This window comes from Colias eurytheme, chromosome 13 (genome assembly GCF_061535395.1).
Source record: "Colias eurytheme isolate Ceu_HAF_F1 chromosome 13, ilColEury1 Martin Lab GWU primary, whole genome shotgun sequence".
In the NCBI taxonomy this organism is placed as follows: domain Eukaryota; kingdom Metazoa; phylum Arthropoda; class Insecta; order Lepidoptera; family Pieridae; genus Colias; species Colias eurytheme.
This window is the reverse complement of record NC_142992.1, coordinates 10,386,504-10,402,863: the sequence shown is the minus strand read 5'-3', so window position 1 is coordinate 10,402,863 and position 16,360 is coordinate 10,386,504. Positions and strand designations below refer to the sequence as shown.

At 33.3% G+C, this 16,360-nt stretch overlaps 1 protein-coding gene and 1 long non-coding RNA gene across 6 annotated transcripts; both read right to left on the bottom strand.

Annotated features, from left to right (window-relative positions):
- Positions 1 to 3,192: 3,192 nt before the first annotated feature.
- Positions 3,193 to 5,183, bottom strand: LOC149903660 (uncharacterized). The gene is made up of 2 exons (XR_016457395.1): positions 3,841 to 5,183; positions 3,193 to 3,742 (listed from the first exon to the last, which is right to left on the bottom strand). It is a non-coding gene; the product is annotated as an uncharacterized LOC149903660 (long non-coding RNA).
- Positions 5,184 to 6,237: 1,054 nt separating this feature from the next.
- AnxB10 (Annexin B10) lies at positions 6,238 to 14,852 on the bottom strand. 5 transcript variants are annotated; one of them, XM_090108678.1, is made up of 8 exons: positions 14,680 to 14,852; positions 13,787 to 13,963; positions 11,888 to 12,092; positions 11,304 to 11,383; positions 9,814 to 9,939; positions 9,121 to 9,253; positions 8,347 to 8,528; positions 6,238 to 6,668 (listed from the first exon to the last, which is right to left on the bottom strand). In XM_090108678.1, the coding sequence occupies exons 1-8, from the start codon at positions 14,689 to 14,691 to the stop codon at positions 6,612 to 6,614; spliced, it is 972 nt and encodes a 323-aa protein (XP_089964804.1). In that variant the 5' UTR covers positions 14,692 to 14,852; the 3' UTR covers positions 6,238 to 6,611. The 5 variants fall into 5 exon arrangements, with proteins under 5 accessions (XP_089964804.1, XP_089964802.1, XP_089964803.1 ...); XM_090108676.1 differs by lacking the exon at positions 8,347 to 8,528 and adding an exon at positions 7,926 to 8,107 and having other exon boundaries at positions 6,238 to 6,671; XM_090108677.1 differs by lacking the exon at positions 8,347 to 8,528 and adding an exon at positions 7,926 to 8,107.
- Positions 14,853 to 16,360: the final 1,508 nt, after the last annotated feature.

Below are 16,360 nucleotides of genomic sequence, written 5' to 3'. Positions count from 1 at the left end.
ACTAAAACGTTAAAAACTACAGTTTTGTAGAAAGTCTTAAAAAAAACAATAGAACATTGAAATGCATATGCATTTCAATGTTCTTTAAAATTGTGTGTTGTGTTTTATATTACATTTCTAAATTCTAAATATTAGAATTTAGAAATGTAATATAAAACGCAACTCTGTGGCAATCATCATCTGTGTTTATATTCTAACAGATATTATTAACTTTAAATATATTCGCTAAACTTTTTTTAAAATAAAGTTTATCTAAAACATTTAAACGAAGATAATAAAAAAAAGAACGTGTGTGCCGAGAAAACGTGTCAGATTCATAGATACCAAAATCGCCGCCTTGCTCCATAACGCGACAGTATTACCATGACGCGATCTTGAAATTCGACGACCATCTTGGATTTTAGTTTTGACCTCATATTCGTTAATAGCTATCCCAAAAACCATGAAAATGACACCCATCACGAAAAAAGTCAAATTTTCGTCAGCGCCATCTTGGATTATAGTTTTGACCTCATATTCGTTAATAGCTACCCCAAAAACCATGAAAATGACACCCATGATGAAAAGATGTAAAATTTTTCGTCGGCGCCATCTTGGATTTTAGTTTTGACCTCAAACTGGTTAATAGCTACCCCAAAAACCATGAAAATGACACCCATAACGAAAAGATGTACAATTTTCGTCGGCGCCATCTTGGAATTCAGTTTTAACCTCATATTGGTTAATAGCTACCCCAAAAACCATGAAAATGACACCCATGACGAAAAGATGTAAAAGTTTTGTCGGCGCCATCTTGGATTAGAGTTTTGACCTCATATTCGTTAATAGCTACCCCAAAAACCATGAAAATGACACCCATCACGAAAAAAAGTCAAATTTTTCGTCGGCGCCATCTTGGATTTTAGTTTTGACCTCATATTGGTTAATAGCTACCCCAAAAACAATGAAAATGACACCCATGACGAAAAGATGTACAATTTTCATCGGCGCCATCTTGGATTTCAGTTTTGAGTTTGACCTCATATTCGTTAAAGCTACCTCAAAAACTATAAAAATGACACCCATGACGAAAATATGTCAAATTTTTCGTCGGCGCCATCTTGGATTTTAGTTTTGACCTCATATTGGTTAATAGCTACCCCAAAAACCATGAAAATGACACCCATGACGAAAAGATGTACAATTTTTGTCGGCGCCATCTTGGATTTCAGTTTTGACCTCATATTCGTTACTAGCTACCCCAAAAACTATGAAAATGACACCCATCACGAAAAAAAGTCAAATTTTCGTCGACGCCATCTTGAATTGTTTTACCCCACCAATCTATTCAACAACCCATAAAAAAGAGCATCTGAAAAGTATCAAATATTTCAAATCACGAAAACGACAGTGCACGCACAATAATGTTTTTCTAATTCGTTTTATTTTTGGGACAAGGAGCGATACACCCGTCCTTCCAAGAGCGCTTCTGAGCGCGGTCTGACGACCCGCGAGAGCAAAATGTATGAAGAAATCGACAAGTATTTTTAATTTAGCTAATAATTGAAATAAAATTTTGATTTAGATACAAAAAAATTATCAGAATCTATAAAGACTATATTACAATATCCCTCAATAATTTATAGGTAAGAAGATAAGAATAAGAATAAGAATAATTTATTTCGCCAAAAGCCAACAACAGATATAATGAAAAGAATAAGGAATACAAAAAACACAGAAAAAGACAAAAGTGTGGCAGACCTTTAGCAAAAAGATAGATTAGGCTTTTAATTTTCTTAAAATTGTACCGTTTTAGAGCCCATTTTTTTGCATTTTATGCGATCATTGTGCTGGGAAAATCGTATTTCAGCGACAATTTTGTATGACGTCGTACAATTTTTATAAGATGATCGTAGATCTGAATATATTATCTTTAAATTAAGATATTACTTTGTTCTCACGTGTAATTGCTTTGAGTTAAAATGGTACCGTAAAATAGCGTTTTTTGTTAAAAATCGGTAATAGCACCCTTTAATAAATGAAAATTTGATTTGATTAAATATAAGTTGATTTAAGAAATGTTAATTAGTAAGATATTATGAACATATTATTATTATTTTACGGTAAGACTGTTACCCGATTGTCTCAATAAGTGCTATAATAAAAAAAATAACAACGTGTTTTATTACAGAAATCATTAATTACTTTATATACATTTCCTAATACGATATTGGAATTATATATAATTCCAAGGAAGATTATACATTTACTAGGATATTAAAATAATTTTTTTTTAATAATTAATAAAAAATATCCTGTCCAGGATTTTTCCAGTCAAACCATTTTTAATACACTTAATTTATTATAAAATTGGTCTCATTCTATTATCACGCCGTTGCATTTCGACTTATATTCGGATCTTAGACCACTAGGATTTGTATAATTAACAATTCCTTGATTTCATACATTTCCGGTAACATATACATAATTTCATTTTATTTATTTACATTAAGTATATACATAATTACATACTGATATTATATCTACCTATACATATATATATATGTATATATATGTATATCATGTTTTAACTGATGTATTTATTTATTAGTATTTATCATATTAATAGAAATATATCTTTCACATAATATACTCATGTTAAATTATCATTATATACAATTCTAGACTGAAACTCCAATAGTCACTTGGGGTCACTGAAAATCAGTGGTGGTGAGGTATTAATCACCTTGCCATCATATACTGAGTTGGCTCCATTTGTCAGGTCACTCACTGCCACATTACAGTTCTTAGGAATAAGATTATTTTTATTTAATTATTTTTCTTTTTATTTCTTTTTGTTTTTCCTTCGTTTATAAATGTATCTCGTCGATCGACCTAGAAAATAAATATGTTTTATTTATTTATTTATTTAATGTCCCTTACTGCATGCTTTTCATGCAGTTGTCCGCACAATATGTATTGTGGTCTTTGTCCATACACACTTTCTCCAAAGCCCTGCTTTGGTCTTGTTTGATGTATAAGCTCCTGTATATTAGTAAAAGTTAATCAAATATTTAATTCTTATTTCTTGAAATTTGGTATAGTATTCTTTGTGTGATACAAATCAAAACCAACAGTCAGGTTAGGTAGACTACAATTTACAAAACTGGCAGGGTTGCCATGCAATGGTTGGTGGTTAATGAAACACTTGACTCGACTGTAAGCTTGTATTGAACTGCTTAAACTGTAGAACAACAGGACTATATATTCTAGACGCACACATACAATAGATTACACACTACACTGTAAACTGTAGAATTAATATTAAAGACATAGTTCACTATATATTTTGTAGTCTTTGATTATTTATACAACAGACTAGAAATAAATACTATGTATGCGATTATACCTATTCTAGCCATCCATTTTCGTGTTCCTTAAAATTAAGTACATCTTAGTCAAAGGGCAACTTATTGTGCCCTTGCCCGTAATGCACTCATAATAATTTTAAGTTGAATGTTTGTCATTCTTTATGTACCAAACACAGTCACGGCCACGGCGCTCATTCCATTTTACTGGTATTAAAACAGATGAAATCCTTCATGATCCCATATCCTTCTTAGTAGCAAATGTAGAAATCCATAATCCATAAATCCATAATTGTGTCTACAATGTTTTTGTGGAGAATCGTATTTACATTTGGGATGGATTAATTCTTCTCCTCTCTTGAACAAATTTGTTATTGCGAACGTAAGCAATAAGTCTGTAATAAAACAATCTTATATTGGGTTACAAATCCAGAAACCAATCATTAAAAATCATGTTTGTAAAAATTTATGTTCAGAGAAAATATCAGTTTACCATATAAAGCTTATTTTCTGCCTGTAGATTCTACATAACCTCACTCCTCCTCACATCAATCATATTTAGCACTTATTTTTAAAATATTAGTCAACAATTAAAAACGAAAACAAACAAAGCTTCTCGTTTTGGTTTTGACAGAATCTCGTAAATAAACTGAACTAAATACCAGTCATAATAATGTAGGTACATACTCTGTGAGTCAGCTTTGTCTAATTAAAAATCCGAGTAGGTACAAAATCAGTGTTGCCAACTTTTTTTTTCGAACCCACATATTGGAGCCTCGTGGCCCACCAGAAATCCACTAAAGTAATCGGTCTTTAAAACCACCAGAAAAAACACTAAAAAATATCCAGAGACATGTAAATATTGAATGCCCGTTGGCGAATTTTTTGCGAGTTATTTGTAAATAACATCTATTTTGAACTAAGTAATTTTTATTTTTGTTACAATATATGTATTTAAAGATCATCTTCAGAAGAATCTTCTTCTAGAGTTTCAGTATGTGAAGAATAAATTTCTATGAAAGAAATTTTTGTGTGGTTTCGGCATATTTAATGTAAAACCCTTTTAAGGTAAAACTATATTACTTCACAAAATTAATTAAAATACGACAAGCTAGAGGCTACCGCGCGGCCGCGGCATTACCAATACCGACTGATTGTTTATACAGATTGTTTTTGTACACAAATATAGAATGTACAATGTACATATAACCTTTTGAATCAAATCATACTTTAGATCAATAGTTATAAAGTCTATAATCAAAAATATTCAAGCAATAGACAAACAACTTTTGGGGAATTCCCGTATGTTCGTTCTGTTACCAACATGACACAAAATCATACCCTTGTTTCACATAGTTCAAGTCGTTCTTTTTGAGTATTTATGTAAATCTTTCTATTGGTTGAAACTCGTACCTTACCACTAATTGAACTCATCTAAACCACTAGGAAAATCCACCAGCCACTAAAACCAATATTTGTCCGCTAAATGGGGGAGCTAAACCACCAGATGTAGTGGAAATTCCACTGAGTTGGCAACACTGTACAAAATATTATGTTGACAGTTGACAGTTGTCAAGTGTGACGCCAAAGACTTGAAAATAAAAGGTACGTGTACATATATTTACATTAGTGCCATCTAGTGGCTCTAGAAGGAAAAGAACATCAAGTCTGTGTTTAACGTGCCATCTAGTGTGTTAAAAGCAAAATACCAAGAGATATAATCGAACATGTAGTACGTTTATTCCCCACTGGCGCTTTAATTGCGTAAATTTATAGTGCATATTTTTTTGTATGGAGTGAACCGTCTGTTGTATACGTAGTATATTATTATTAGTCTGTGATTTAAGCAAACTAATTTAAAGAGATCACCAATAAATCATATTATGTTACTAAAAAATTAGGGTTGTCATCATCGTTTCAACCAAAAGATTCTGCTACTTAACTAGACTCCCAAGGTTCTAAATTTCCACTGGTAGTATAAATTATATTTAAATAAAATTTTTAGCAGAGTAGTAAATAAAACAATTACTAAAGTCAAAATAATCAATATTTATTGTAATAATATAATATAATTATATTTATTCTTAAAAATAATAACCACTGAATAATCAGCTCTGGTTTAATAGCTGGCTTATGGCTAGCATAATTGTAGATAAAACACTTAATTAAAGTTAAAATAATCAATTTTTAAAGCGCGCCAATTTGTCTCCGCCCCTTTGATCATTTTTTCATTAAAATTATAAATTGATGTATTAAATTGGTAACGAATACTATTAATTTAATATCTGAACAAATAAAATGTTACTACTGTATTGGTGACAAAATATCAAATAAAAAGGAGTCGCAGTCAGGGATCGATAATCGATTTATTTGGTGACAGATCTACCATTCTGAGCACAGAGCTATTATCTAAGTAACAAAACTGTTATTATAAGAACGAAGTTTATATTCATGTAATGCAATATAATTTTATTGGTTATCGATCTCTTATTTTACACATATATTAACATTAATTTGATAATTCATACCTGGGAACAATTTCTGTTTATCTGAGAACGAAAATATTTCGTGGTGATAGATCTATTTATTAGGTGATACAAATTGATGACAAATATAAATTTTGGTGATAGAAAATATAGTTCCCGTACTTTATAAGTTAATCGGAGCATTCTGGGTGAAAACACGAAGCGCAGCTACCACTAGCACTAGGACTTTACTACCCACGTAATAAAGTTAAATCTGAGTTTGTATACAGCTTTATTCGCCATTATTGATTTGCTTCTAATCAGTTTAGTAGTATTTGGAGCGTAGCTTACTTAAAATTGATTAAGTACTTTCTTATCAGAATAAGTCCATGACGTTTTGATAGGTAATGAAATGAAACACAATATATCATAATAAATATATATTTAAGAAGAAAACAAGAATTAAAGCTTATAAACACTGGATAAAATAAATAAACGGTGGAATGATTTTTGTCTTGACATGTCAAAAATTATATTTTTAAACTCTAAATAATCTCTTATTCTATTACAACAATCAAAGCACTTTTAGGCTTTTCTAAGGCCACATGAATTGAGGAAACATTACGTACAATAAATATTCTGTCTACAAATATTCCAATCGTAGCTTTAGTAGGATGTTTAAAAGATTAGTACCTTACAAATACTTTCGTAAACATAGTGTATAATAAATATTAAAACAGCAAAAATTTCGAGATTCCTATGAATCTAAAAGCTGCTAAAACTGTTCCTAAAATCTTGTTTAGGCCGGGCCAAGTAGTGCGATGAGCGCCTTTCTGTAGTCGCCCGAAGTTTCTCCCTGCTGTCGAGTCGCGAAACAGAAAGTTCCATTTTCATCCAACAGATGGCGTTATTTTCAAATGCGTGTTTTTGCGCAAAAGTTTTCATTTCATTCCGTGGCGTGTTGGCAAGCGGCGCGGACGTGCGTGTGGAAGAAACGCGACAACGTTAGTGATTGCAAATGGGAAAGATATTTGTGAATATGAATTGTTAGAGAGGGATAAAGCTATTTTAATAAAATATTGATATTCGACTATTGTTTTGTTTGATTCGATTTGACTATAGAAATTTATCTCATATAATAAAATAAAATATTTTTTTATAGAAAATACTAATTGTGTATGTAATTTAATTGCAACTAAACATGAAATTCATAAAAAACGAACTTTGGGCACTTTCTTTTTATTCAGAACACATTAAAATAATTATAGACATGCAGATTGACGTGGAATAGACAAAATTGAATATTTAAATAGATAATTAATATAAATAACAATATATTAGCGTTACATTACCTCCTGATCCGATGAGAAGCAGTTGAAGAGAAATTTTACATTTATTAATACACATTACGGATATAACAAAATAAATTAAAACAAATCTTGTACAACATTTAAAGCAATAATTTTTTATGATCATATTTACAAATAATGCGTATTAATAAAAGTGGTTAAAAACAAATTCTAGCGAAAGCACAAAGCTTCTTGTAAGCTTTAAAGTATTATAGACTAAATGCATATATGTATGTATTATCTTTATTTATTAAGTTTACAAGTTATTTTGTGTGTCAAAACAGTTGAAATAGCTGTCTGTGTCTTTTTCAGCTAAAATTTTTCTGACTGAAAATATTTGATGGTAAGTAAAATTAGTAATTACCATCAAATATTTTCATAATTTATAATTATTCAATTATTATTGAGAATATGCGCAACAAGCGAAATACATTAACTGCACACAATGCTGCTAAAAAGCGACTTATACAAGTATGAAGCAAATTATTTAAACAATGTTTGACCCATTTCCATGATAAACGTGGTTTTGTGATGTCAAAGTTTTTATTTGAATTTTACACAAAATACAATAAATAAAAAAAACGTCGAATTTGCCGACTTTCTTAAACGATTTTGCCCTTTTTAGTGTACTGTCTAACATTTTTTACCATATACAACATTTACGTTACCAAAAAAGTAGGTTTAAATATAATATCATCTATTACTTCGATATTTTTATTTTCATATTTAAAAACTGCAACGCCCACAAAACCACGTACACTTACCGCAACATCGCTGAGCAGCGTCTTATCGTACAGCACTTCATACTCCCGTTTGACAGCCTCGAGATCGATCTCGGATCTATTCACCAGGATCCTGACTAGGATCCGATCCTCAGTGCCCCCCCCTTGCATGGCATCCCGCAACCTTCGCGCGAACCATGCGGGCGCGTTCTCCACGCACTCCACTGCAACAAATACCTACATACAGGAACCCTTCTTTTTTTCTTTTTTTTAAAGTGGGGAAATCTTGCATAGATCCCTACGGCCGGTAAGAGCCGTGGGTTATGTCGGATTCTTACCGACTAAAACCCCACTGTGTTCCGTCGAGCCGCTATCACTATGGGACCGCGGTTGAAATTCTGCGTCCAACACGATATAGGTTGATATTCTGCGTCCAACACGAACGCTAGGATGTAGGACGTACCCTAACTTCGCTGGCCAGGGTTTTGTCGTACAGTCTCTCGTACTCCATTTTGATGGTGCCCAGGTCTAGTTCGGCTCTGGAGACCAGGATCCTGATGAGTCTCCGGTCATCTGTGCCCATCCCCTGCATGGAGTCCCGCAAGCGTTGCGCGAACCACGCGGCCGCGTTCTCGACGCATTCCACTGAAATGTGCCGGATACACGTGTTCCGTGTATTTTGCTTTCCTACTTTGTTTTTAATAACTCAGGCCCCGGAACCACAGACATAATAGAAAATCTATTGTGTCTGGGACCGATCGGGCCGCTTGGGGCTCAATGGGTTATGTGCAGAGTCTCACGAGAAAGTTGTAGAAGTCACACACACGTGGGAACAAAAAGTAAATCTCCTATTCACGACAAGGACCGAAATTGCCTAAAAGCTGTTTTTTTTATTATTATTATTGATATCTTGAAAATATGCTCACGTGATAATCTATACTAATATTATAAAGCTGAAGAGTTTGTTTGTTTGAACGCGCTAATCTCAGGAAAGACTGCGGTCCGATTTGAAAAATTCTTTCAGTGTTAGATAGCGAATTTATCGAGGAAGGTTATAGGCTATGTACAGTAGAAATATTTTTAAAATATTGTAATTTTACGAGAAATTTAAGATCAGTGTATATTCTATTCTTTATTGTATCAACTTTTTCATTAATTTAAACAAGTTACAGAACTCTCTACTTAAATTAAAAAAACTTTTTCACTAAAATAACTAAGAAATCGCTAAAATACAAACCAATAGCGCTCAATGCCTCAGCGAGTTCCCCGGATATCTCCGCCTTGATCGCCTGCTCGATCGTGCGACCCGAGATGTTCTTGTAAGCTTCGAAAATGGCGCGCAATTGGCCGAAACTCTCGTGGGCTAGGATCTGAGTGCAAATATCATCGTTTAATTATACAAAACTAGCTTTCCGCCCGCAGCTTCGCCCGCTTTGTCTAAAACCTGATAAAACCTTCCTCTTGAATCACTCTATCTATTACAAAAAACCGCATCAAAATTCGTTGCGTAGTTTTAAAGATTTAAGCATACATAGGGACAGAAAAAGCGACTTTGTTTTATACTATGTAGTGATGTTGTATAAAACATTTATGTTATAAAAGTGGCTATATTGACTAATTTTTTTATTATGGGGTGGACTTAAGAACATTACTTAGAAGAAGTAAATTTATGAAGTAAGATGGATTGATTTTTGTTTCTTTTACGCGCACTTGACGGTCAATTAGCATTTGCAAAAGCAAACCATGTGAATAAATGTAGCTTTTAAACAGCTTAATCATTTTTAATCATTCAAATAATTTTAGAGCTAGATAAAAAACACAAAGTATTAAGTAGGTACTTTATAAGATTGTCGTCAAAATCGCTCGAATACATTTTAACTTACAAACAAAAACTTTCTACTCAAATCTTTCCTCTTTTAATTTCTCTTACCTTATTAAATATCTCCTCATCAGTGCCCCACTTGGCCTCTCCCGCCTCATACAGTTGCTGAGCAGCCTCCACAGCGCGAGTCTGGTCCACGCCAGCCTCCTCATCTCTCGCGCCCTGGGACGATCTCTACTTACTTCGTGTTGTGTGTTCGGGGCCGTATCGATGTATTGCAATACTTTTCTAGCTACTTTGCTTTTAACCGACTTCAAAAAAGGAGGCTGAGAACTGCCTCCTTTAGGCTTGTTTTTTATATATGTACACCGATTTCAGAGGGATTCTTTTTTATCTAATATGAAAAATACCAGACATTTTATCTATTATGCGAATATACTGGAGATTGTTTACAAAATCTACTGGGCAAAAAGTCAGAATGACTCCTACGCTACTTTGCGAAGTTTTAGGAAAATCGTGAAAATGTACTTAGCAAAATAATACGAGAATCTAGAAAATGCACTTTGCAAAACGCCAGATTTTCAGTGGAAATTATAAAATGCTATATTTCCATTTTCACTGACTTACACTGTGTGACAGAGATTGTTATATGCTAACTGCTATATCGTTCTCTTTCACATACCGCCAGTAGAAAATGTTTTCTGAACAAAGTACTAGAGTCTTTCTGTGTGATGCTATATTGTTCTCTTCGACAGTGTAATATAACTGATAATATAACCTACTACTATTTAGCTGCGCAGTTGATTGCAATAACATGATACGGCCTCTAGTCTCGGTATAGTTGGTATGATGTCAGGAAATGAAAAAGGTCAGGAATATGAAGAATCAGTTTAAATTGCTATTGCGACAAATTAAGATAGTATCTGCTTTACGTGTGGGATAGTTTATAGATACATCGACACCAACTATACCGAAAATCAAATATAGCAGAAGCGATAGAAAGAATACATTGAATATTGATTATGCGTAGAACTTAATTAACTATAAATCTGTTAATTATCTTTAAACAAAAGTTTTACGTTAAAATTATAAATTTTAACGTAAAACTTGACAAAAAAAATTGTTTCATAAATATACAGAAATAAAATCGACCAGTGAACAATGTGTTAAAATTTCGCTAGAAAATTCATATTAAACAAAAACAACACAATATACATGATGTATAACAGTTAAACTTTGTATAGACGTATTATCAAGTTGTTCAAACAAATGTTTGTTTATCCAAGTGTGATGTATTTTAGTCTCAATATTTTATCAGGTTAATATTATGTATTAGTAACGATAAAAGTGGCTCAAGCTGTAATAGGTAATGTTAATCAACTGTTTTGTTAGCCATATTTTATTAAGAATCAGGTGTGCCACAGGGATGTAAACAAGGGCACCTATTATTCCTTAGTTATGAAAATGGTTTACATTTCAGAGGTACTTAATTTTGGTTTAAACTTAAAATTAATATTGGAACAGATAAATTTGTTTGTTTAATGGCACATTCTTATCTAAATTTGAATTTACTAATAAAAGTATGATTTGAAACTTACAGTAACAATAAGAGTAAGTAGTCTGCGGAAATCCCCAGAGGTCTCTGAACACATGTGCTCAGCTAAAGGTCGGTTGTACACTGAAATAGAAAAATAAAACTCTATTTGAATAAAGTAAAATATAAAATAAAAAACGCATATCCTACTAATATTATAAATGCAAAAGTTTGTTAGCTAGCTGAAGACCCAGAATAAGACATATTAGCTACTTTTTATCCCGGAAATCCCACAGGAACAGGAAGTATGCGGGGTTTTCTTTGAAAAAGCGGGCAAAGCCGCGGGCGGAAATCTAGTTAAAAACAAGATTTTTATTTGTTTTTTGTTTAGTTTATGTTCAAAAACAAATTTATACATAATTTTAATTTTTTACGGTGACTCGAAACAATAAATCAAATTCAAATTTAAATAAGTTTGATCAGAAATTTGTACATACTTATGTGACAGTTTGTGTTTTATGGTCTTCAGTCTTCACAATATGCGATAGAGTCTATAATCATCACTTATTATCCGCTATAACCTACCCAAAAAATCAAAACCAAATCAAAAAACTTCAAACCTACATACAAAAAGAAACAAAAACTCACATCTCTCATAAGTCTCAACAATCTCTGCTATTTCCTTCTTAGTGCGAGTGCACAGTATCTCCACGAGCACCTTCTCATCAGTGCCGATGCCATCCATGCAGTGATGGAGCTCCCTGCAGAGGTACTCCGCTGGGGGCAGCATCAGCGCAATGATCACGTCTTCGAAGTGACCACCGAGCTCGGATTTTAGGTCTTCAATTAAATCCTAGAATAGATTGAATTTTATCTTGGAGCGAAAAAAAATATGTACGTTTGACGATATTATTTCAATGTTTATATGTTTAAAGTTACGAATAATGATTCATATTCCTTGAGATGGTTGTTTAATTATCTCAATAGATGGCGTGGGGAGTCCCTTAGGCACATAAAACCGAAAGAGTAGAAGATATTCGATTGCTGAGGCGGATTCACGGGTAGCCGCGAAGCTAGGCGTTGCCCCGGTTTGGCGTACAGGCGCGGGTTCAAATCCCGCCACGTAATCGATGTTTTCTATTCTTTGAAAATTTCTTACACAGATCAAACCTTGGATTTTATGGGTACATGGTCTGTACCATGTACCCATTAAATCCAAGGTTTTCATTAACACTATGCACTAGAAATTTTTATCAACTTCTATATTTTATTGTTGTTGTTTTTTTAAGCCCCAAGCGGCCCGATCGGTCCCAGACACAATAGATTTTCTATTGTGTCTGTGGTTCCGGGATCTGAGTTATTAAATAATAAGTAATCATTAATTAAAGCTCTAAGTTAAATTAATAACATGATCAATAGGAATTGACAGGTTGCATTATTCATTAATAACATGATTAATAGATTATACAATATAATTATAAAACTATGATACAATTACGTTTTTATTCATGAGTCATTTACAGAGTTCATATAAAGTATGAGAAAATGTGATGATTCATTCGGCATTGTTTCAAACCTAATTTGACCTTCATAAATGGTCTTTATTGGATGTGTCTATTGTTCATTGCACTTTTATTTAAACTACCAAAAATTTCTTAAATATATTGTTTAATTATCTGAAAGGTGGTGTCTTTTTTTTCTTTTTATTAATAACTAGCGGTCCGCCCCGGCTTCGCCCGTGGTACATATTTCGCAATAAAAGGTAGCCTATGTTCTTTCTCAGGGTCTAAACATTGTCTGTGCCAAATTTCATCAAAATCGGTCCAGTAGTTTATGCCTGAAAACCATACATACATACATACATACATACAAACCTTTCCTCTTTATTATATTAGTATAGACTAGCTTTCTGCCGGCGGCTTCGCCCGCTTTGTCTAAAACCTAATAAATTATATACTAAAACCTTCCTCGAAAACCACTCTATCTATTAAAAAACCGCATCAAAATCCGTTACGTAGTTTTAAAGATTTAAGCATACATTGGGACAGAGAAAGCGACTTTGTTTTATACTATGTAGTGATTAACCAATTTGTATTGCATAATACAGAATCATTTGTTTAATAAATCAAGACAATCGCTAGTCTTCTCACTGGGGATTCAGTGGATATGGCATGCATAATGAATTTGCTTATTTGTGTATTTTACAATCACAGTGACACCTGCAGAATTACTAATAACATCTATTATAATCAATTATACTTCATACAAAAAATATATTTGAATACTAAAAATATATAAAATATATTTATTAGAAGAGATCACTCTTTAGTGATAAGGCTGCCCTCTGTGCTAGTTTAGCTATAAGTTTTAGTTTTAAGTAATTTGTATTATTAACTAGCATAGTAAAGTGTTATAAATAAATATATTAATTATTAACAGTTTTGTCTCGGAGGCCAAGACCCACTTCGGGGTTTCAGCGCCACAGGAGTAAGTAAATAAGTAAGTAATTATTAACAGTTTAGCATCGGAAATAAAAGAAAGTCTTACCCTCCCATATTCATGTGTGAAGGCCTGCGATATAGCCTGCCTCTGAGCATTAGATCTGCTGGTGAGGATAGCGATGATAGCATTCTCGTCAGTGCCGAAGCCCTTCATGGCAGCGCGGAGGGCTGCTGCATCCTCCACTGCATTGAACGGAGTCACACCCACTACTGTTGGATCACGCTGGAAATGTGTAATGTTTGAAATGTTAATAATGTGCAACATTTTAATCTGATTAGAGCTATGCAACTTTATATGATTAAAAACTTAAAAAAATAACTTTTTTTTTATGTTCTGCTTCGATTGGTTATACCAAGATAAATTTAGTTTTATAATTTTCTTTGATAGCTTGATACAGCACAAAAATAATATTTCAATTCAAACTAGTAGTTTATGTAAGTATTTATGGTATTTTATATAGATAAATAAGTTGTTTCTGAATACTGAATTTATTTCATTCAAATAAACTTTTCACATTCATTATAGTTATTACAATATTTATCAAATTTGATAATGTAGGTATATAACACATGTAAATATTACCAAATACAGGTTGTATGAGTCATGTTTCACATTTAATATTCATAAAAAAATACTGGTATTGAAATAATTCGAGCATTTTTGGTGTGTAAGCTCAAGGGCTACTACATTAACGGTAATGATGCTTCGTCTTCTTTCTAAAGACGTGACCTCAATTTATTAATTGAAGACAGAATGAATAAGTTTTCACAAGGGAAATGACTTGTCAAGGCCAATTCCACACCCTATAGAAAAGCACTGCCCTTTAGATAATTGCTTTTGTCTCTGACATCATCACAACCGCCCTTATTGAACAATTTACTATTTACGTTTATATAAAAAAACACGTACCTATATTTTCGAAATAAAGTTTTACTTACCACGGTAGCCATTATGATGTATAAGAGTAGATATCAATTAAAACAATGATAGCAGCAAGATATCCGTATAGTAGACTTCGAGTAGCACTTTTATTCACACTTTTATTTATAATTTTATAGCGGCAATTAGCAACACAACCACAACCCACACGTATCAAATCAAACTGTTTGACATTGACATTTGACTTCGATAAAGATGACGTTTAAACTGTTGACAGCTGCTTTTTTTATCACGTACTATCTATGCAAGGAGCATACTCTTTTTGCCAGTTCCAAATTAAATATCGGTAGAGACCTCGAAAATAGATATTTGCACATTAGCAATTTATCCACTTTCTCCATACTCTCTTATTTAGCCACTAAAATATAATCTTCATTCGGTTGTTCATGAACTAAAAGCACCAAAAATTATTTGGAAGTCCGAGCAAAATAATTCTGGTGCTATTGGATCAGTCTGTTGTACCTACGCTGTTTAGTATTAAAAATATATTCCTGACTAGCTGCTCCGCGCGGTTTCACCCCCGTGGCTCCACTCCTGTTGGTCGTAGCGTGATGATCTACACTCTACAGGGTGTAATCGTTAAGTGTGCACAGGCCAAGGCACAGGCGATGTTTCCGTAAGTATTACAGATAACAAAAAACTTTAAACTGATATCGAAAGTACTTAACCTAATGAGTAAAATGGCCGTAATAAATTTTTAAAAATAAATCGAGAAATATCAAAAAAATTATCTTTAAACCCTCCCATACATTAAGTATGAAATATGAATATCCCATATACATTTAATATGAAAGATTTTAGCTGTCTTTTTCTTTTTTGGTTTTCTGCTTTAATTACTTCGCAAATTTGAAGTGGCATTTTTTTTCCACGCTTTTTCCGGACATTTTCACGCATTTTCCGGATATTTTTCGGGGATTTTCCGAGCATTTTCCGGGCAATTTCCAGGCAATTTTCCACGCTTTTTCCGGACATTTCCACGCATTTTCCGGATATTTTCCAGACATTTCCCTGGCATTTTCCGGTTATTTTCCGGGATTTTCCAGGCATTTTCCGGGAATTTCCCAGGTATTTTCCGGGGATTTTCCGAGCATTTCCCGGGGATTTTCCGGATTTTTCCCATACATTTTCAGGACATTTCCCTGGCATTTTCCGGGGATTTTCCACGCATTTCCCAGACATTTTCCAGACATTTCTCAGGCATTTTCCGGGGATTTTCCAGGCATTTTCCGGATAATTTCCTGACATTTTCACGCATTTTCCGGATATTTTCCAGGCATTTTCCAGGGATTTTCCACGGTTTTTCCGGAAATTTCCACGCATTTCCCGAGCATTTCCCGGGAATTTCCCAGGCTTTTATCGGGGATTTTCCGAGCATTTCCCGGGGATTTCCGGATGTTTTCCAGACATTTTCCGGACATTTCCCTGGCATTTTCCGGGGATTTTCCAGACATTTTCCGAGCATTTCCCGGGGATTTTCCAGACATTTACAGGCTATGTCAGGGAAATGTCCGGAAAATGCCTGGAAAATTCCCGGAAAATATCCGGAAAATGCGTGAAAATGTCCGGAAAAACGTGGAAAATGTCACTTCAAATTTGCGAAGTAATTAAAGCAGAAAACCAAAAAAAGAAAAAGAAAGCTAAAATCTTTCATATTAAATGTAGGCTAATTAAATGGGATAT